Below are 19282 nucleotides of genomic sequence, written 5' to 3'. Positions count from 1 at the left end.
GTCTGTAAAGTCAAAGAGCCAATGAAAGACCTAAAAGACCTAAAAAGAACCCCCCCCCCCCACACACACACACACACAAACCCCCTTAAGTAGCCTAAATAGGCTACTTCATTTCTTACTTTTTCTTAACTTCTTACTATTTCTTGGAAGCTTTACAACCAAAATTCTATGACATTTTATATAGGCCTATACAAATGCATACAACACAGTTGCTTGATTTAGTACGCATACGGAGCGACGGTATAGACCGTCTGACGTAGCACAAGCGCCGCCTCTCCGTTTTACTCCATTTTATTCCCAACATACTTAGCGGCACACTGTAGCGTTAAAAGCAAGATGGCGGACAAACTGGGTACGTTTTACTGAAGCTTCTTTCGGCGAGCTTGCTAATAACCTTTAGAATGTGTTGCACAGCCGTTGATTACATTCGGATTTATTGCGTGAGCAAAATCAGAGTGAAATATGCGTTGCTGACTGTTGGTCAGCTTGTTTTTAAGAAATTGTATATTTGTAATAGGCCTTGAGAAACACTCGAGTCAAGTCAAGGACTTTTTCTGTGTCATTGATTTGGCGTTTGTGGAGATCCGGCCTACGGATTAGATATTTAAACCGCTCTTTTCATTTTACCGCGATATGTGTGAATTCACTTTCATCAATCAGGTTATTAGCCTTGATTTTCCTGTGGTGGTATCTCAACCGGGTGATTGCACTCACTAGGTAGCTAACTGGCTAACTTGACTGACGCTAATGAACGTGAATGTAACTGTACGGCGGCAGAAATTGCGTCCAGATTTGCACACAAGCTTGAAATCTGACCATGGCGAGAACCACACTGCTGTTCGCAGCTGAATTTGCTGAAAACTGTAGTTAGGACTCTGTCACACTAACTTTGTAAACATTTACAATGACATGTTTGAAGTGTTTTTTTTAATCATTGGGTGCTTTTTTCTGCATTCTTGAAGACCATGTGCAACAGGCTATAGTTATGGTCACTGTTCTTATCAAACAGATGTACTTGTGTACCATAAACCATTATATATACTGGTTAAAAGGCGTGTACATAAATGGAAACGTTTTCTTGGTCTAGTGCCCTTGGCTGAGAAGAGACTCATGGATGTCAAGCTTGGTGAGCTGACATCCTGGTTTGGTACAAAAGACTTCACTCCCAATGGAATCCTGAGTGCACTTCGCAGAGGTAATGCTCTTAATCTGTTACGAAATATACAAGATATTAATTTTAAGCATGCTTTTCATCTAAGAATTTTTCCTCTCTCAGGCCGTGACAGATATTACAACAAGTACATTCATGTCAGGAAAGGAGGTATCGGTGGTGTTGCGATGCTGCTTGCTGGTTATGTTGCAATAAGTTACATTTGGGAATATGATCATATTAGTAAGTAACGATAGAACTCCATCACCACACCCTTTACAAAGTCATTGCACTCAATCAGCTACATCTGAATGTGATGCAAATATTAACGTCTCCACAACAGAGCATGACCGCTGGAGGAGGTACCACTGAATCTTCTTAGACACGATGGACCACCAAGGGGCCGAACCTATCTGCAGAAGTGTGATCGGCGTACCTTCACCTTTCTATGATGTGTATAAAGTGATTTGTTGTGACCAAGAAATAAATTAAAACTATTAAATAGAAGTCTCAATTTTATTTTTAACTTAACAAGCCTGTAAAAATCACATGGTTTCTAAAATATTAAATGCTTCTGGAAATATGGTATAGAACTAAATGTTTTAGAATGTTTAGGTTTCATGTACATATGAAACTATTCTAAATATTAGCAGAATGCCATAGTTTTAGTTTCAAAGTTAGTTACATGCGTTACCTGCAAGTAATTCTTGCATGGAAACGTTCACTTTGAAGTACGAAATATTTGGGGTATATACAATAATCAAGTTGGTTTTAGCCAACAACACACCTTAAAATTCACAACACTGGATATGATCAATATTTTCAATCTTCTAATGGCCATTAAACATTTTGATATATTGGCAATCATAATAGATGATCACAGTGCATCCCATTCTTATCAAGAAACATTCGGAGTTCACCTGTCCCTGAAGGTAATGAGACTTGAGTTGTAAAAGGTCGTCATGGGGAAAAAAATCAATGAATACAATAATCTAAGAAGGATGTACTTCTGTCAGCACTTGGATTTTTGTTTATTTAGTAGCTGCAGGAATTTGTGAGCACCTTTAAAAAGACCCTGCTTTCAAAAGAGCAGCCACACAAAAATATATAACTTACCTTTGAAATGAAATCTGGAATTTGTTTTATTAATCGGTTCTGACATGTGTTATTGTCACTTCTGAGAAGTGATACTCTCAGGGAAAAATATTTGCCATGTAAAGGGATTACTCAGTATGTGCCTGGCAGAGTGTCTTAACTACAATCCACTATAGCCATTCCACCAAAAGGCTGATATACCAGTCCTCACATCTTTTGAAAGGAAGTTCCTGCAGTTTACTAGCAAATCCTATTGTAGATGGGCATTACTGTCCACTTAAGAAAGCCAGGTGTCCTTTTGTGCATTTATTGGCATAATGCCCCTTCTCTCCACACTGCAAAAGAAGACACAATACAAGCAATGTAAGAAAAATAATTACTTTGAAGTCATCAAGAGAGAGTAGGAATGTTATTTTTCCTAAAGAAAAAACGAGCTGATTAAAGACATGGATGGTTTACCTTATAACATGTAACTTGATCCAGTGGGCGAGGGCCACGGGGGCCACCCATGTTGTTCTGATTCTGTGTCATCCCAAGGACATGTGGTGGTTTTTGATGGTTGGTATTGATATTGGAGTTCGTGTTAGTTAACTGGATCAGCGATAACGAAGATCTGTTCTGGTTCTGTATGTTTTGCTACAGGGGTGAGAGTAACAGAATAAGACTTTCTGAATACTCTGGGCGTTATAGTTAGTGTACTGTAGTGACATGCTATTCGTGGAAATGCTTAACTACCTTCTGCTGTGTCTGAGCTTGCTGAGGCAATGGTGGCTGTTCAGTTGCACCCATAGGCAACTCAAAACGTGGGCTAAAAATAATAACATAATAATATTGAAATAATGCAAAAAATTGTTAATGATCAAATGTACAGGTAAGTGGTAAACTGCATTAACTCACTGCATAAATTTGCAAGATTTGCCCTCAGGACAGAAGCCTACTAGATAATTAACACAGATGACTCTTCTTGTGTGTCTGTGTCGACAATCTGGGCCTTAAGAGAACCAAGCAATGAAAAGTGAGACGTGTCTACAAACATATATTTTATGAACATGGGAGTTGCTCTTTTCTAAGAAAATGGAAAAGGGCTTACCATGCTTGCAGAATCCCCTATCATACCATGGACAATCTTTGATCTTAGATTCAGGATCAATATGCAAGAAAGGACATTCTTTATTACTGCATTCACCTGTAAAATAGAAACACAATCGATTTTACAATCTTAATATATGGCTACAACAGAGGAAAACAAATTACGTACAAAGATACCAACCGAATTTGGAGTAAAAGTAGCATTCTGGCATCTTCGTCATGTCATATTCGTGTAAAAATTCACACTGGTCCCCTTTCTTGCATAACCCACGAAGCCAGTGTTTACAAACAACAGTCTTCTCTCCACTAATGTGCCGGAACGGACACATCCCACCTTCGTAAAGCACAAGCAGCACAGACTGTGTTCAAAACGAGCATGTTTCTACATATTGCACAAGCAACAGTTCACATTAAGTTGCTTGAGTTTTACCTTTCAAACACGCCGCCCTCATGAAGAACTCACACACAGCAGCGCCTGATTCTGTCGAGACATTTGGAGTATTATGATATGATACTTATAGTATAAAATAACTATAATAACTCCACTAATCAAGGTAATGTCAGCAGCTCTACTAGGGGAACAGAACATACATGGAGTAACTCAGACGTTACTAAACAAACCCAATAACTCATTATACGCTACTGTTGGTTAGCTATCTTAGCTAGCATTAGCTAGGTTAACTTACTGTCCATTCCTGGAAACGGCAACGGTTGAGCACCTAATTGTTGTTCAACAGCAATCTCCAGATCAAACTTTATGTGATCAACGTTTGCAATGATCTCCTGCATCTTTGTGTTTGTGTTTTGTATCTATGTTCAATAACTAATTTACACAACTGTTATTTTGTGCTAGCTAGCTAAAGGGATGCTTGATTACCCCACACCTAGCTAACTAAATAATATTCTCGATCAACATAAGACAGCTACTGATGCTGGAGGGGCGATGCTGTTTTTGTACTCAGTAATCTTTTAAATCTACACAGCACAACCGAACTAGCTACTAGCTAATCTGGGTAGCAGCGTTTCGAACACTTCCACAACGCTTTCCACGCTCATAACCCTTGACCTCTGAAAGTATGTATAATCACATGCAGCATAATCGAGAGTTCCGGGAACAACGCACAAATATAGGTAAACATATACGCATTTTTATTATATATTATATTATTTACTATGTTCGTACATATGTATAGTACATATATATTGTTGAAATTGACAATTGGTTGGAGTTTTTTGCGGAGCCATGAACCTTGAACTACTGTGACTAGAATTTCGGAAATTGATTAAATTGTCTTTAGCGCCAAGTATAACGTCCAGTTTTTGTCCAAAAACTTTTGTAAATACGATGTGTATTACTTTGCGATATATGACCACTCTATTAAAAGTGTAAAACGTAGTCTTATTTAGATAGTCGTCTAAAGAACTTCTCATTCAGTATGCAAACATTTCTAATAGCGATTCAGATTCATCTATTGTTTAATGGTTTGAAATGAAAACTCAAAACCAAGATTTTTAGTAGATTGGCAATAGAATAGAATAGAATAGAATAGAATAGAATAGAATAGAATAGAATAAAAACGTCTAATTTTCAATATTAACGTAAAGTGTTATTGGTTTTATGTAATTTATTTTCAGGCCCAACCTGTGCAGTGGAAACATCATGTTTGGCTTTCAATTCAGAGATAAATTAATGCACATGCACAAGACAGAAAAAGGTTATAAAATAATATCTGTGTTAAGATATTCCAGTAAGCACTGCTGGATGAATTGTGAGGAAATGGAAGTTGCATCATGCCGTATTTATTAATATGTGTGTATATGAATAGGTATATAAAGGATGGATTGAATTGAATTGAATTGAACTGAATAAACTTTATTGATCCCATGAGTGTGACTAAATGAATGAATGAATGAATGAATAGGTGTTCTCTGTGGAAACTGAACATGACACATAGTGTTTTAGCACTTGGCTCTGCTCTAGGTGAGCTACAGGGGGACTAGGATTTGCCTAGATAACACTATATCCCAACACCCAGCATCAGGGCAGAGAAGAGAAGGATTTGTGAGTGAAACTAAAGAGGGGCCAACTAGTGTTCAGCGGCGAAAACTGGAGTGAAAATGAACTACAATAGTGCTTCTTCTTTGAGAAGTAGTTTGCTTGCACAGCTTCCTCTGTCTGAAACATCCTGTTTCTCTGGAAACTGGAATCTCACTGTCTGTCTGTCTGTCTGTCTGTTTCTCTCTCTCTCTCTCTCTATTGCTCAGTCACTCTTTCTATATATATATATAGAATATATATATATATCAGTGGGGAACCGTCAGGGCCCTCTATGCCCTTTCAGAGGGCCTAAAAATATTCTTAAAACATAAATATATATAATATAATTTATCCAATTTTATTTTATCTACTTACAGTTTGACAATCGACATCTAAACAATTACAAAAATATAAGCAAATAAATTATTCAACCGTGTCTATTCAATCTGTGTTTGAAGGTGAGGGGTTAAGTTAAGTGGAAGCCTGTGAGCCTGTGTCTCCCTCTATCAGGACTGTGATGCCCGCTGTTCCTTTACAGAGTGCCTGGCAGTTATAATTCAGCAATACCAGTTTCAAATGACAGTAAAATTGACCAATCATATCTTCCCTCTTAGTGGGCGGGCTTAACTGGGCTTAACGGGCCCAGGTTTAATGGTCACGGTTCGCTACTGAGATATATATATATATATATATATATATATATATATATATATATATATATATATATATATATATATATATATATATATATATATATTATAGGTGCATCTCAGTAAATTAGAACATCATCAAAAAGATAGATTCATGACTTCTACAGCCAATAAAAACCTAAAAGTGTTCATCTCAGAAAATTAGAATAATTAACACAAAACACCTGCAAAGGTTTCCTAAGTGTTTAAAATTATCCCTTAATGACTGCTGACTTGACAGGTGTCCAGAAGGCATTAATTGACACACTCCACAAGGAGGGAATGCCACAAAAGGTCATTGCTAAAGAAACTGGCGGTTCACAGAGAGCTGTATCCAAGCATATTAATAGAAAGTCGAATGGAAGAAAAAAGGTGCACAAGCAACTGGGATAACCACAGCCTTGAAAAGATTGTCAAGAAAAGGCCATTCAAACATTTGGAGGAGAATCACAAGGAATGGACTGCTGCTGGAGTCAGTGCTTCAAGACCCACCACACACAGTTGTCTCTTGGTCATGAGCTACAACTGTTACATTCCTTGTGTCAAGCCACTCATGACCAAGAGACAACGCCAGAAGCGTCTTACCTGGTTCAAGGAGAAAAAGAACTGGACTGTTGCTCAGTGGTCCAGGGTATTGTTTTCAGATTAAACTAAATTTGGCATTTCATTTTGGGAATCAAGGTTCCAGAATCTGGAGGAAGAGTGGAGAGACACACAATCCAGCTGCTTTTGGTCTAGTGTGAAGTTTCCGCAATCAGTGATGGTTTGGGGAGCCATGTCACCACAAGCTTTCGGGAGATTGAAATTTCATTTTCCAGCAGGACTTGGCACCTGTCCGCACTGCCAAAAGTACCAATACCTGGTTTAATAACCACAGTATCACTGTGCTTGATTGGCCAGCAACCTTGCCTTATAACAGTATAGATAATGGGGTATTGTCAAGATAAGACACCAGACCCAACAACGCAGACAAGCTGAATTTAAGCTGGCTTTAATCCGTTAATAACAAATGTATTTTTACTTATTTTTTTTCATTAAGAGCATATTGGTTTACAAATAAAATACTCTCTATAACAGTCAGTGTAATTTCATATAATTCCTACATGGTTTCTCCTGCTAGAATGTCACAAGCACTTGTATTACAATTTACTTACGATCTCTATTGTATATATTGGTAGATTCTGTATTTATCCCTGATGCGCATCTAGCAGGAAGTCTTCTACACTGTGGTTTCACAATTTTACACTATTTGCAGGAAGTACTGTACTGAGTTGCTATCTTTGTTTTCAGATTTTACGTGCTTTTCCCAGCTATTCCAGAAACACCCTCCTCTTTGTGTGCTGGTCAGCTGTCCAGTAATTTGTTCAGGTAGGGTTGAGCTCATTTCAGATGACAAGTGTTAATAAGAGAAAAGCAATGGTGTTGTAAAAGATGACCAAGGACCAGGCAGCACTGATCCTTGGACAGGAGTGTGCAATTCTGATAGCCTTTTATTGCCTTGTAAAAATGTGCACAACCCTGTTGTTGCAGTTGTCATTGATGAGAGTGATGTGTCCTCACCACCACTGACCTCAGCAACTTGTTAATCTTGGAGCAGTAAGAATGGTTTTGAGAGTGAAGCTGAACATTGATGGCAAAATATTTCTCCCCTTTGTTGAGTATTATATTGGGGAAGTCCGGTTTATTCTTCCTACCATTGTCCACACTTTTGATGTTCCATTTAAGTGGCTGCTGGACAATTTAAAAGGAGGTGAAAAAATATTAACAGCCAACATCATGCCACCTGAGACTTTCAGTCACATCCAGCATTACATGCTGTCTTTGGTTCTTTGCCTTAGCCACCAGCAACATAAACTAAAAGTTCAATCTGCAGCAGGCAGTTTTTTTCCAATTAGTTGAAAAACCATGTATTAGGCTGACTTTGCAGTTATCCTTGACTCTAAAGCACTCCATACAGCAACAGATACATAATTTGTAACAGGGTTCTAGCACACTGTAAGCCTTGTGATAGGTCATAGGTATCACTGCACTGTGTTGCTTTTTATACCAATGTCCACATTTACATTCCCTCCTTTTTCTGAGAGCTCTTCATTTCTGAAGCGTCACACCTTTTAGTCATTACCGAAGAATAATAAATAGTTCTGGTTGGTTATGTGGCATTATTTTAACATTGCTAGAAACCTTTAATTATATATTGTCAGACTGCACTGCAGGCAACTACTGAACATGAACTAAATAATCTGGAAAAACAGCATTTTCTTATCACGATGCCATTATTGATCTTCAGACAGTTGGTGCAGTGTCAAAGTTTCAAATGACACCCCTCATTGGGGGACATAAGCAGACTTACTCCATGTTACCTTAATTGAAGCAGGGAATCTTAGTAGACTACTGGTCCTTTTATATCAGAAAAAGCCTGCCCTGAGTGCTGATAAACCCCTTGAAGAACTTCATATTTGTACAAAAGGTCTCTGGCATAATTTAATACAGGATTATGTCTGAAGGAGCTAATTCAGTAATAGTTATTTTACTAGATTTTTCATGCACCCTCTTTTTTAATTATGTAGAGCTATTCTCATAATAAAGCTAAATGCATATAGGTTGTAACTTGCACACTGTAGGCTGCATATCAGAGAAGACAGAGTGGTTCTACAAACCAATCCAGGGTATCCACATCTTGGCTCATGGATTTCATTTTGTATGTGTTTCTGCATGCAAAATGAATAACTTGCTGTGCATGATTTCCCCAGGATTTGAACTCTTTTCTTGCAGCTGGCACGGTAGTACATCACTATTAACAAAATGACACATTGTATAGTGCTTTTTCAAAATCCAAAGATATTACAACAGAGATTAAAGAACATCAGTTGACAAACCATATAGACTGAATAAATTAAATAAGATTGGTACAACTAAACATAAGCAAGAAACTAGGAGAAATTATTATTGGTGATAGATAAAGATATTTTTAAAGATTGGATCTGAATGTAAGAGGAAATGTTGTTGTGTAAGAGGAAGTGTATTTTAGGCAAGGTTGAAGCTCTGTTTTCTGCCAGTGGAAGTCGTACCAATATAATATCATATACAACAGAGAGAGACATGCATGAAATAAAGTGGCCAGCTCTTCACTGTTATGAGCACATGTAATAACATGTTCCATGGGCATTATTCATTCCTGGGAGAAAGTGCCTGTAAAGCATCTTTACAATGTTGCATTTATTAAAGATGAGAAGGTAAAAGGTGGCGTAAAGTTTAATGAAAATTATATATATACACACAAATAAGACTCATTCAAAAGGAAGTAAAACAATGTGGAATGAAAACAGTCAGTAAATCTTCAAAAGCACATGGGTCGAAATGTCATGAGCTCTGCCTTTAGCTTAAATCATCCAGAGCAGCCCCTGCACCCACAGTGAGTGCACTCAATGATACGACCCTGCAGGGGACATAAAAATCAGCAACCTATTAACAGGTGGAACCAATATCCATTATACTGAAACACATCAGTTTCAGTTTATATTAACTAAAATGTGATTTGCATGATCACAACAAAAATTCCACAGTATGAAAAGAACAAATACAACATTAGTCTGGGCAACTTATAATACGTTTGAAAATGACCCGACTCACCACTTCAAGCTTGCTTTTAGGCACTCGACATATGCAATTAGTTCCAAAGTTGGTGTCACGGGTCTGAATGCAACGAAGACAGCACAGATTTTCGTATCCCTGCTTCTTCCATTTTGCAATTAGATTCTTGTCTGCGTATCCCTCTTTTATGCAGTATTCGTAAAGCTCTGGGGAAGAGACGCATCTGGTAGTTATGAATTTTGCTATAAAAATAATTATTAACTATAACCGGACATAATTAATCACGTAATTCAAAGCTCCTAAGCATAACTCGCCTCTGCTTATAGCCTTTCTTTTGTAAAACAGGTCGAATATGTAGCGGCTCCGCTGGTGGTGAAGTCTGAAAATAGGCCAAAGCGACTCGACTTTCCTCTTTCCCTCATGAGGTTCGGTTTCAGCTGTGGATTATCATTATTAACGACGTTAGACATGACTGTAGAACAGTAAAATAACAAGTGATAACTAAAATAGATGTATATATTAAGTGCAACTTTGCTAGCCATATAGAATATATATAATATATATAAATAAATACCAACGCACGTTAGCAATTAAGCTAGCCAAAAAAATACGCAAAATGTCAAGGTCTAAACATGAGCATACCTTCCCTCATTTTCTGATCCAGTTCATCAAGTGTGGGCTCAATGAGCTCCCAACCGTCTGGTGGTGGTTTTCTACTTCTTTTCACTTTAGGCATGATTTAAAATCAATAATAAATAACACGAGATTCACTTGCAGTTGTGTAAAACTAGCTCTTCGTCGCTCTTTGTTTACGTCACCACACTGGTCCTACTGGTTTTGCAATGCCTCAAAATACACGAGAGCAAGCTGTCCTTTTCAAAACTTCTAACACATTTAAAATTTGTATTTGTGTTCTTTCAAATTGACCTAACTCAGTACAACAGTGATATAGCAATGTCACGTTTAAATACGCGTTTTAAATGTAAATGAAGTGTTGCTCCCTGTGTACGCATATTGCATCAGGTTAGGTGTTTCGGATAGTGCCTGTCTGAATGAGTACGATAACATGGGCATCTGAATGTTTTCCAGGGAGTTTTGCTGTCACTGAAGGATTTGATTTTGTGTTTTAACGAGTCGGAAATTTAATTTCATTTGTAATCCATTTAAAGTTTTATTAATTTTAGCAATTGATAATTCTCATTTACAGTGACAGCTGGATATCTGAAACTTACAGTTAGCAATCTAGCCCACAAGCTATGTTATAGCTAGCCTTAGCTTTGCTGTCAGCTTTTCTTGTTGTCAAAAGTGGGATTGTATTTAGCGGCCTAGCGAAATTAGACACAACATTTGAAACCATCTAACTGCCACCATGCCTAAAGGAGGTAAGACGCTGATATATTTTGAGTGAAAATAATACAGTCGTCACAGATATCTACTAAAATTATGATTTAATGCCTGCCTAGCTAACTAAGTTATAAAAGTTTACCTGCTCTACAAGTTAACTTGGCTCTTGAAGAGCTGTTATGACATATAGAATACATTCATGTTTAAACCACTTTATATTTCTTTTTCAATGACCAATTATTAATTTACCTATATTAAATCAGGGACGTGGGAGCTAGAGGTATGCAGTGAAGAAACGATGCATGTATAAAATTGGCCTACAACAATGATCTAAATGTTATATTTTAGGAAGGAAGGGTGGCCATAAAGGGCGAATGAGAACATACACAAGTCCTGAAGAGATAGACGCTCAAATGAAAGCAGAAAAAGAACGAAAAAAGGTAAACTGACAATCATGATGCAATAGCCTAAGTGACATTTGCACCAGGAGTCCTTGTGCGTTGGCTGTGTTGGTGTGGTCACTTTAAGAACACATGCTTTCACAGACTGAAGAGGAAGCCGAAGAACAGGGGGGTGCAGCAGTAAATGATGCTCAGCTGGATGACAAACCTGCAGGATCAGGGTCAGAGGACAGTGATGATGAATACTTTCGAGTAAGTTCCAGCTCAGTCTAGATATTATCTTGTAATCTGTTGTTTAGTTGAACGGATGGGTCTGATGTGTAATGCAGATTTAGTGTTACACTGTCACTTCTGTGGGATAGAGACATTTGTGATTGAGATTTCCCATTCCCTATATATATATATATATATATATATATATATATATATATATATATATATATATATATATTAGATCTGGTGGATATGTAAATATTGCAGTAATTGCATCATGAGTTTCCACTGGGGTCAATGTACTTTCTTTGTGTGTCTTAGTAGTGTATTAATTGTCTAGTTGCCATATCATCTCTTTAAAGTATTTCTTTCAGCTTTCAGAAATAAACTGGTATGACAATCTGACTTGTTGCTTTATCTGATGATTTAAATCACATGTTTGAGATTGAGGGCAGTGCAGTGCCAGAGATTTGCCACCAAATGTGGTAATATATAACTGAACTGTAGTGGGAAAAGCCAGTCTTCTTTCTGACAATAAAAAAAAAAATCCCTTGATTTGTCCTCAATTTTTATCACAGAGAAGAAATGGCGTAGAGGGTTTGATAGAAATTGAAAATCCAAATCGTGCTGCTCAGAAAGCGAAGAAAGTAACAGAGATAGAACTGGAGGGAGCCAAACAACTCTCAAGAAGAGAGAGGTAATAACCATTAGGGTGGCTGGAGCAAGTATTCGTAACTCAATCACATGGAATACCTCATCATACATTGTGTTGGCATATATTCCTTATGAATCTTGCTTTCTGCATGAATAGGGACTTTAACCACATCAAAGTAAATCAGTGTGGAATGTGCCTTTATGTGTAATCATGTTTGCTCATTGTTTCAGAGAGGAGATTGAAAAGCAAAAGGCCAAGGAAAGATACCTGAAGATGCACTTAGCAGGAAAGACAGATCAAGCCAAAGCAGACCTTGCTAGGCTTGCTATAATTCGAAAACAACGTGAAGAGGCAGCAAGGAAAAAGGAAGAGGAAAGGAAAGGTGACTGAGGGGAGGGGAGGGGGGGCAGCTAATTCTTAAGGAGACAAACAACAAGTGAGCCTTCTAATCCTATAAACTACTTGTGTTTCATGTTTGTTCTTTTTCTCTTTGTAGCAAAAGATGCGGCCCAAGCAGCAGCTGTGGCAGCAAAAGGACTTCATTCACTGTCCCTTAAATAATACAGAGCTCATGAAATTAAACCACAAAGGTCTTGATGAATAAGTGGGAAGGTTCAGTATACAAATGTGACAATAGTAATATTTTGGGGGAAGTTTGACTCTATAAGAAATTATAATGTTCTGTTGATTGCATTTTGGATGCAAGCCTTGAAAGTAGGCATTTAAAAGTTACAATTATGGCCCCTGAGAAGGCCTGTGTTTAAAAAAAAAAAAAAACATGGCTAACCTACAGTGCATAGTTTTAATTGATGACAAGAGATATATATTTATTAACATATTGATTCATGTAAAGTGAATTTTGTAACTGCTGTCTGAGTTGGAGTGAATTACTGTAAGAAACAAAAATTATGATCTTTTTTTCCTGCATCAAAATTAGAGAGGTGTCCAGGTGTATCTTATGTATTGGCAAGATTTCTGCTTATTGGTGAAGATTTCTGCTTATTAAGGGATTTACTATCTGTGTTGGATCTCTGTTCTGCCCGTTTACCTGCTTTTTGAAGCCTTCCTAAACCATACTTGCATTACGACGAAATGCATTGGAGCATTCAGTACATATACTTTCATAGATAAATACATGGTTTTATATGTTCATGCAAAGTCCTCTGTATAAAGATTGATATAGCAGCAACGTCTAGTTTCCGTTTGTTACTCAAATAATAGCTAGAACCTAATCTCGGCCCATATAACTATTATGGGACAGACAGAGGGTGTTCGTGAAACAGAAGAGCATTCATCATCATTGTTGTATTCTGCTGAAGAACAAACGCTAGTTTTACGGAACTCGCTACGTCTACGCAAAAAGGTAGAGCAGAATGCGTAAAACAGGAGCCCACAGCGTACCTTGGGCAACTAGTCATGCAGGGAATAATAAATACGATTCTGAGGAAACGTAACAGCGTAGCTCGTTTTCGCCAACTCACATAACTGAATGTAACTACAAATTTGAAATAAAAAATATATATAATTTTTATCAATTTAACAAACCCGTTTCTATTTTATTTTTCATTTGTTATGATAGTGTATTCAAAACTTTGTCTTACCGTTATATGATTTATTGTTACTATATTTTTTACTATATTATTATTACTATATTTTATTATACGAGCCGCATTCAGATAAACAGTCAAGTGTGATAAATGTGTTACAATAGTAATTTAATCAAAAATCCAGCCGTATTTTGAGTCGAGGTCCAGATTTTAATACTACTATGCTATACTAAAAATATCAGCCTATTTCGTGTAACTTGCCTGGGCCGAAAACGCTCGCGCAGCTTTAATAGGCAGGGCTGTATTTTTGTTCTTAGACCACGCCTCCAACGCGCAGTGATTGGTCAAAAACTTTCGCGGACTTTGTGCACGAGTATCTACACCTTGTCGCGTGAAGCTTAAGTTGCTACTTGTCAAGTTGGACCTCGTCAGTTGATTTTGGTCAACACGGTAAGGGTCTAGTTTCAAAGTGTCATTATTGTTTAAAGTGAATGTTGGAAATGGGTAGAAGTTAACATTTCTATTTAAAAGTCACTTGCAACTGAGCGGACAACGTTGTTCGGCGTGCAGCTCCATTCAAACTTATGCCACTAAAATTGTCTTCACACTAAACTAATGAGCTATCTAGCTAGCAGCTAAATTAAACATGTAATCGACATACGCGGTTTCAGTCAGATTATCGCTATTCGCTTTGGCTAGCCATCAGTTGGCTAAATGCTACTAGCTAACTGGCTAACTAAGTTAGACAAGTAAAGAATTAACAGTTAGCTAAGAGCACGTAGCCAGCTATTCTGGCTAGATTCAACGAGGAAAACGTGTCCTGTGATATTTATCAAACATTAACAGTTGACAGTCGCCGCTCACTTTAGCTATCTATTTTTGTGCGTTTTTAAAAGAAGAATACATTTCTCACGATATTTTTTGGTTGCTGCTGGGTTAATCAGTGTCATGAGGTTGATGTGTACAAGCCGGCTGCTGTTGCATCATGTTAAATAGAGCACGGAGACCATGGCTGATCAAATAGCAAGCTCAACAAATTTCAGTGTGGCCAAGAATGTCTCGCAATTCATGCACTAATGTTTTCCAGAAACTGATTAGGCTTCACTCTTACCTTTTAAGACTTGGTTAGACAGGCTGCCTGATGACCAACACTAAAATTATCTATACAAGTATCTATATAAGGGTTTTTCATGCACATGCTTATATTGAGAACACTGAAGGCAGATAAATTGAGCTTATTGCATTGTATGAGAAGTTAATTGAACAATTTAAAGAGAATAATCATAAGTGTGTTCTGCAATTTTACTTTCAGTCTGTTTACTTCGTGAACATGGCCCGGTTCACTGGTTTTGACAAGGACGCATGGGAGTCTCATAACAGTATGATGAAGGAACCTCTGAGCATCAATGATCCAGAGGTACATCGCTGAAACACCACTGTCTTTTTTGACACGTGTTGCTTTAAATGAAATATTTTTATGCTGCATAAATGGTAAGCTAGATCGTGTCTGCTGGCCATCAATCTTCCTGTCTGAAACTGACTCATTTGGTCAATAGGTATTTGACATCTTAAAAAAGGAGAAAAGGAGGCAGGTATATGGGTTGGAGCTCATTGCCTCAGAGAACTTCGCCAGTCGAGCAGTTTTGGAGGCTTTGGGCTCATGCATGAACAACAAATATTCAGAGGGATATCCTGGCCAAAGGTAACATTCTACATCTGAAAGATTGGAATGAATTACTGATCGTTTGATTATGTCTTTACATATACGTGTATATATTGTGTATTCTATCTTGGAATTGTTATTGTTGGAAACTTTGGCATTAGATACTATGGTGGCACGGAGCATGTTGATGAACTGGAGCGACTCTGTCAGAAAAGGGCTCTGAAGGTTTATGGCCTTGATGCGGAGAAATGGGGTGTGAACGTGCAGCCTTACTCTGGTACATTTCTACAGCTGTGCTCTGAGCTCTGACTTGGTCTGCTGTGTTTTGAAGATCAGTTCTCATCGCTTTGCTCTCATTTCAGGGTCACCTGCAAACTTTGCTGTGTACACCGCTGTTGTGGAACCTCATGGGAGAATCATGGGTCTTGATTTGCCTGATGGAGGTCACCTGACTCATGGCTTTATGACAGACAAAAAGAAAATCTCAGCCACCTCCATTTTTTTTGAGTCCATGCCATACAAGGTATTGGTTCATTTTGAAGCTCTGAATTTTTTGCCTTTGCTACATTATTACCATAACTGTTTTGACCACTGTTTTGGACGTATTATATTGTCAGTGAATCTAACTGTAGCTCGTAAATGTGTGTAGGTCAACCAGGAGACTGGTTACATTGATTATGACAAACTGGAGGAAAATGCACGTCTCTTTCACCCAAAGCTAATCATTGCTGGTCAGTGTCATATCTGCAGCATTTTACCAAGAGAAGTTTCAGAAAGACAAGAGCTTCATCAAATTATTATGGGATATTTTTTTCTGACTTCTCACATTTGATTAACCTTTGGCATTGCAATATAGTTCAAAACTATGCTTAATCCATGTCTTGGAAACTCATGTAAGAAGACAAATTAATTGTAAGAAGACAAAAAGGTGTTTCTTTTCTGTACAGAAGGCAGGTAGGATTGTTTTTTTCTTCTTCTGTGTCCTGGTTATGTGGTGTACTCATTCCAATTCCATTTTTTTGGATCTCTGAAAGGTGTCAGCTGTTACTCCCGCAACCTAGATTACAGCCGCATGCGGAAGATAGCAGACGAGAACGGGGCTTACCTATTGGCTGACATGGCACACATTAGTGGGCTTGTGGCAGCCGGAGTGGTCCCTTCCCCCTTTGAGTACTGTGATATAGTCTCCACCACTACCCATAAGACCCTGAGGGGCTGCAGGGCAGGGATCATCTTTTACAGGAAAGGTTGGTTTCTTGCTGAAGTTTCTTCAAGTTTCTTGCCATAAACGTCAGTGTGCTGTGTATGATCTGTGTGTCAAGTTTCATCGTGTGGGGGTTTTGCTTGTTAGGGGTACGCAGTGTGGACTCAAAGACTGGAAGGGAGACTCTTTACAACCTGGAGAGTTTGATCAACCAGGCTGTGTTTCCTGGCCTGCAGGGGGGGCCTCATAATCATGCCATTGCAGGTAACCACTTATGAATATTTATATCTTCAGCTTAAAGTTCAGATCAAGTTTTAAATTAAACCAATATTCACATCAAGCAATGATGCAAATTATACCTGTTTTGTTTAATTTGTAAAAAAAAATTTATTGCATTAGATGCATTGTCCATAGTCCAAATAGAAAATATAATGATTTAAATGTTATCTTATTTTTGCACCATAGCCTCCCATGACTATGCAGTACATTTAGAATCTAAATTGAAATACAGTAAAAAGAAAATGACTGGATAAAAAAACTTCCACTTAGTATAATTGTGCTTTTGTTTCTGTGGGGGTTAATGGTCAGGAGTGGCTGTAGCCCTGAAGCAGGCACTTACTCCAGAGTTTAAGGTCTATCAGACACAAGTGCTGGCGAACTGCAGGGCCCTGGCAGCTGCCCTTATGGAGAAGGGCTATAAAGTCGTCACTGGTGAGTTTCGTGTTTGTCGGTTGCCGCATAGCAACAGGGACTTTTCATTCGTTTGAGATGTGACAGAAGGCCTGGCAGCACAGAAGGGCTTATTTGATAAACCCCACTGCTCAGCAGAATGTGCGTTGTGCCTTGCAGTCCCTTGCTGTGTCTTATGTTTGGAATGTTCTTACTGAAATGCATGGGAGCAAAGATTACATCACCAGCAGCAAGAAAATGTCTAGAAAGTCTGGTAGAATGCTGAATAATGGCACACACACAGTCACCATGGGAAGCGGTTCAACGGGTACATGGGTACAATTCCATTGCAGTTAAACTGGAAAATGGGTGTGGGACTTTTGCAGCACATTTTATGTGCAAGAATGTCTTTTGACAGATGTGAGTAGATTCTGCGTGGCCAAGACTTGCTGCATGCCCATCATGCTTGGTGTTGTCTGCATCTGAATTCAGGTGGTTCTGATAATCATCTCATCTTGGTTGACCTTCGTCCAAATGGAACTGATGGAGGGAGGGCGGAGAAGGTGCTGGAGACTTGTGCCATCGCCTGCAACAAGAACACCTGTCCAGGTGCCACCTTAATGATGCTCATGAGTTTGCTTTTGTTAGTTTAAGTTCGCCTAAAATAGCGAAATTAAAGCTACACAAGCACTGAACTGATGGCAAGATGTTGTTCCCATAGTCCAGCTGATGGCCTGTACCTTTACTGTAGTCCATTGTTTTCTTATTGGCATACATGTATTAATTAATTGGATGTGTATTAATAATTATTACACAAGAACACTTTATAATCTGCGTTTCATTGTCTGGTGATCTGGGGTACTGCAGGAGATAAGAGTGCTTTGCGTCCCAGTGGTCTTCGTCTTGGATCTCCTGCGCTCACCTCACGAGGGCTAGTGGAGGAAGATTTCTGTCACGTTGCAGAATTTATTCACAAATGTGAGTTAATTCTTGCAATTAGCAATTTAAAATTAATTATGAGAAATAGTAATTGTGCACTTGTAATTATCTTGAATGCTTTCAATGTTTGGTTTTAGGCATCCAGTTAACGGTGGAGATCCAGAAAAACATGAACCCTAAGGCAACTTTGAAGGAGTTCAAAGAAAAATTGGCACAGGATGAGGAATATCGAAAGAAAATGAAAGAAATCAGAGTTGAAGTTGAGGCATTTGCTCAAAACTTCCCAATGCCTGGACTGCCAGAGATATGAGCCTCATTCCTGTGCTTTGACCATTGATCCAAACTTCTCTTCTGATCAGCGATGTCCTTTGAACTTTGTCCTTTTATGTACCGCATCACACAATTTCTACAATGTGAAGAATTTTTACCATTATTTTGATCTGCTGTTCAACTGTAAATGGTGCCAACCGTTATTAAGAATTGTGTGTGTGCGTGATCCAGATGATTATTGGTGAGAAATCTATCAGCCGTTTGTCCAAGCTGGCATGTTTGTGTTGTGATCACAGATCCTAAAGCTCCACAGAGGGGCTTGAAAGCAGTAAAATATGAAAAATACAGTCTTGTTCATTTATATACATGTGATCTACCCCAACTGCCTGCAAATGGTTTCTATATAATATAAAATGCATCCCATTTGTTGCTGTGTGTACACTATAAACTGGCTCTTTGTGAGTGGTCATTTTCTACCAACAGAACTTGTGCTGATTGGACATGTGTGGGCAGTGGACCGCTTTCAGTCATACTAGTATGTGTGAAGACTGTCGCCACTGCAGTGCCTGAGTAAGTGTCCTACCACCACATTAAGTGTTGGTCAGCAGAGGTCACCTGAGGTCAGAAACTGATTAATGGATGGTTGATGGGTTGTCAATATAGACTAGTCTGAAGGATGCATTAAACAGCAATTTATATTAGCAGTACAGAACTATTGAAATGTA

At 38.3% G+C, this 19282-nt stretch overlaps 5 protein-coding genes across 6 annotated transcripts; 3 read left to right on the top strand and 2 right to left on the bottom strand.

Annotated features, from left to right (window-relative positions):
• Positions 1-222: 222 nt before the first annotated feature.
• Positions 223-2209, top strand: atp5mf (ATP synthase membrane subunit f). Its single transcript, XM_077009170.1, has 4 exons — positions 223-352; positions 1088-1195; positions 1277-1393; positions 1494-2209. Exons 1-4 carry the CDS (start codon positions 337-339, stop codon positions 1520-1522), a joined length of 270 nt encoding a protein of 89 aa, XP_076865285.1. The 5' UTR covers positions 223-336; the 3' UTR covers positions 1523-2209.
• Positions 1653-4410, bottom strand: cpsf4 (cleavage and polyadenylation specific factor 4). Its single transcript, XM_077009169.1, has 8 exons — positions 4021-4410; positions 3765-3815; positions 3516-3668; positions 3336-3431; positions 3143-3236; positions 2981-3053; positions 2705-2881; positions 1653-2580 (listed from the first exon to the last, which is right to left on the bottom strand). The coding sequence occupies exons 1-8, from the start codon at positions 4121-4123 to the stop codon at positions 2512-2514; spliced, it is 816 nt and encodes a 271-aa protein (XP_076865284.1). The 5' UTR covers positions 4124-4410; the 3' UTR covers positions 1653-2511.
• A 2908-nt stretch (positions 4411-7318) lies between these two features.
• pdap1b (pdgfa associated protein 1b) lies at positions 7319-13454 on the top strand. Of its 2 annotated transcripts, none has more exons than XM_077009167.1 (6): positions 7319-7429; positions 11345-11436; positions 11542-11649; positions 12189-12307; positions 12496-12647; positions 12762-13454. In XM_077009167.1, the coding sequence occupies exons 2-6, from the start codon at positions 11371-11373 to the stop codon at positions 12824-12826; spliced, it is 510 nt and encodes a 169-aa protein (XP_076865282.1). In that variant the 5' UTR covers positions 7319-7429; positions 11345-11370; the 3' UTR covers positions 12827-13454. The 2 variants fall into 2 exon arrangements, with proteins under 2 accessions (XP_076865282.1, XP_076865281.1); XM_077009166.1 differs by lacking the exon at positions 7319-7429 and adding an exon at positions 10689-11034.
• Positions 9298-10545, bottom strand: bud31 (BUD31 spliceosome associated protein). The gene is made up of 4 exons (XM_077009168.1): positions 10295-10545; positions 9967-10089; positions 9692-9858; positions 9298-9497 (listed from the first exon to the last, which is right to left on the bottom strand). Exons 1-4 carry the CDS (start codon positions 10386-10388, stop codon positions 9447-9449), a joined length of 435 nt encoding a protein of 144 aa, XP_076865283.1. The 5' UTR covers positions 10389-10545; the 3' UTR covers positions 9298-9446.
• A 689-nt stretch (positions 13455-14143) lies between the features above and the next one.
• shmt1 (serine hydroxymethyltransferase 1 (soluble)) lies at positions 14144-19261 on the top strand. Its single transcript, XM_077009164.1, has 12 exons — positions 14144-14262; positions 15125-15229; positions 15369-15514; positions 15637-15752; positions 15838-15998; positions 16125-16206; positions 16510-16722; positions 16827-16943; positions 17268-17390; positions 17841-17957; positions 18216-18326; positions 18425-19261. Exons 2-12 carry the CDS (start codon positions 15143-15145, stop codon positions 18595-18597), a joined length of 1446 nt encoding a protein of 481 aa, XP_076865279.1. The 5' UTR covers positions 14144-14262; positions 15125-15142; the 3' UTR covers positions 18598-19261.
• Positions 19262-19282: the final 21 nt, after the last annotated feature.

This window comes from Brachyhypopomus gauderio, chromosome 6 (assembly GCF_052324685.1).
Source record: "Brachyhypopomus gauderio isolate BG-103 chromosome 6, BGAUD_0.2, whole genome shotgun sequence".
Taxonomy (NCBI): domain Eukaryota; kingdom Metazoa; phylum Chordata; class Actinopteri; order Gymnotiformes; family Hypopomidae; genus Brachyhypopomus; species Brachyhypopomus gauderio.
Note: the sequence above shows the minus strand (reverse complement) of the source record. Positions and strands in the feature narration are given on the sequence as shown.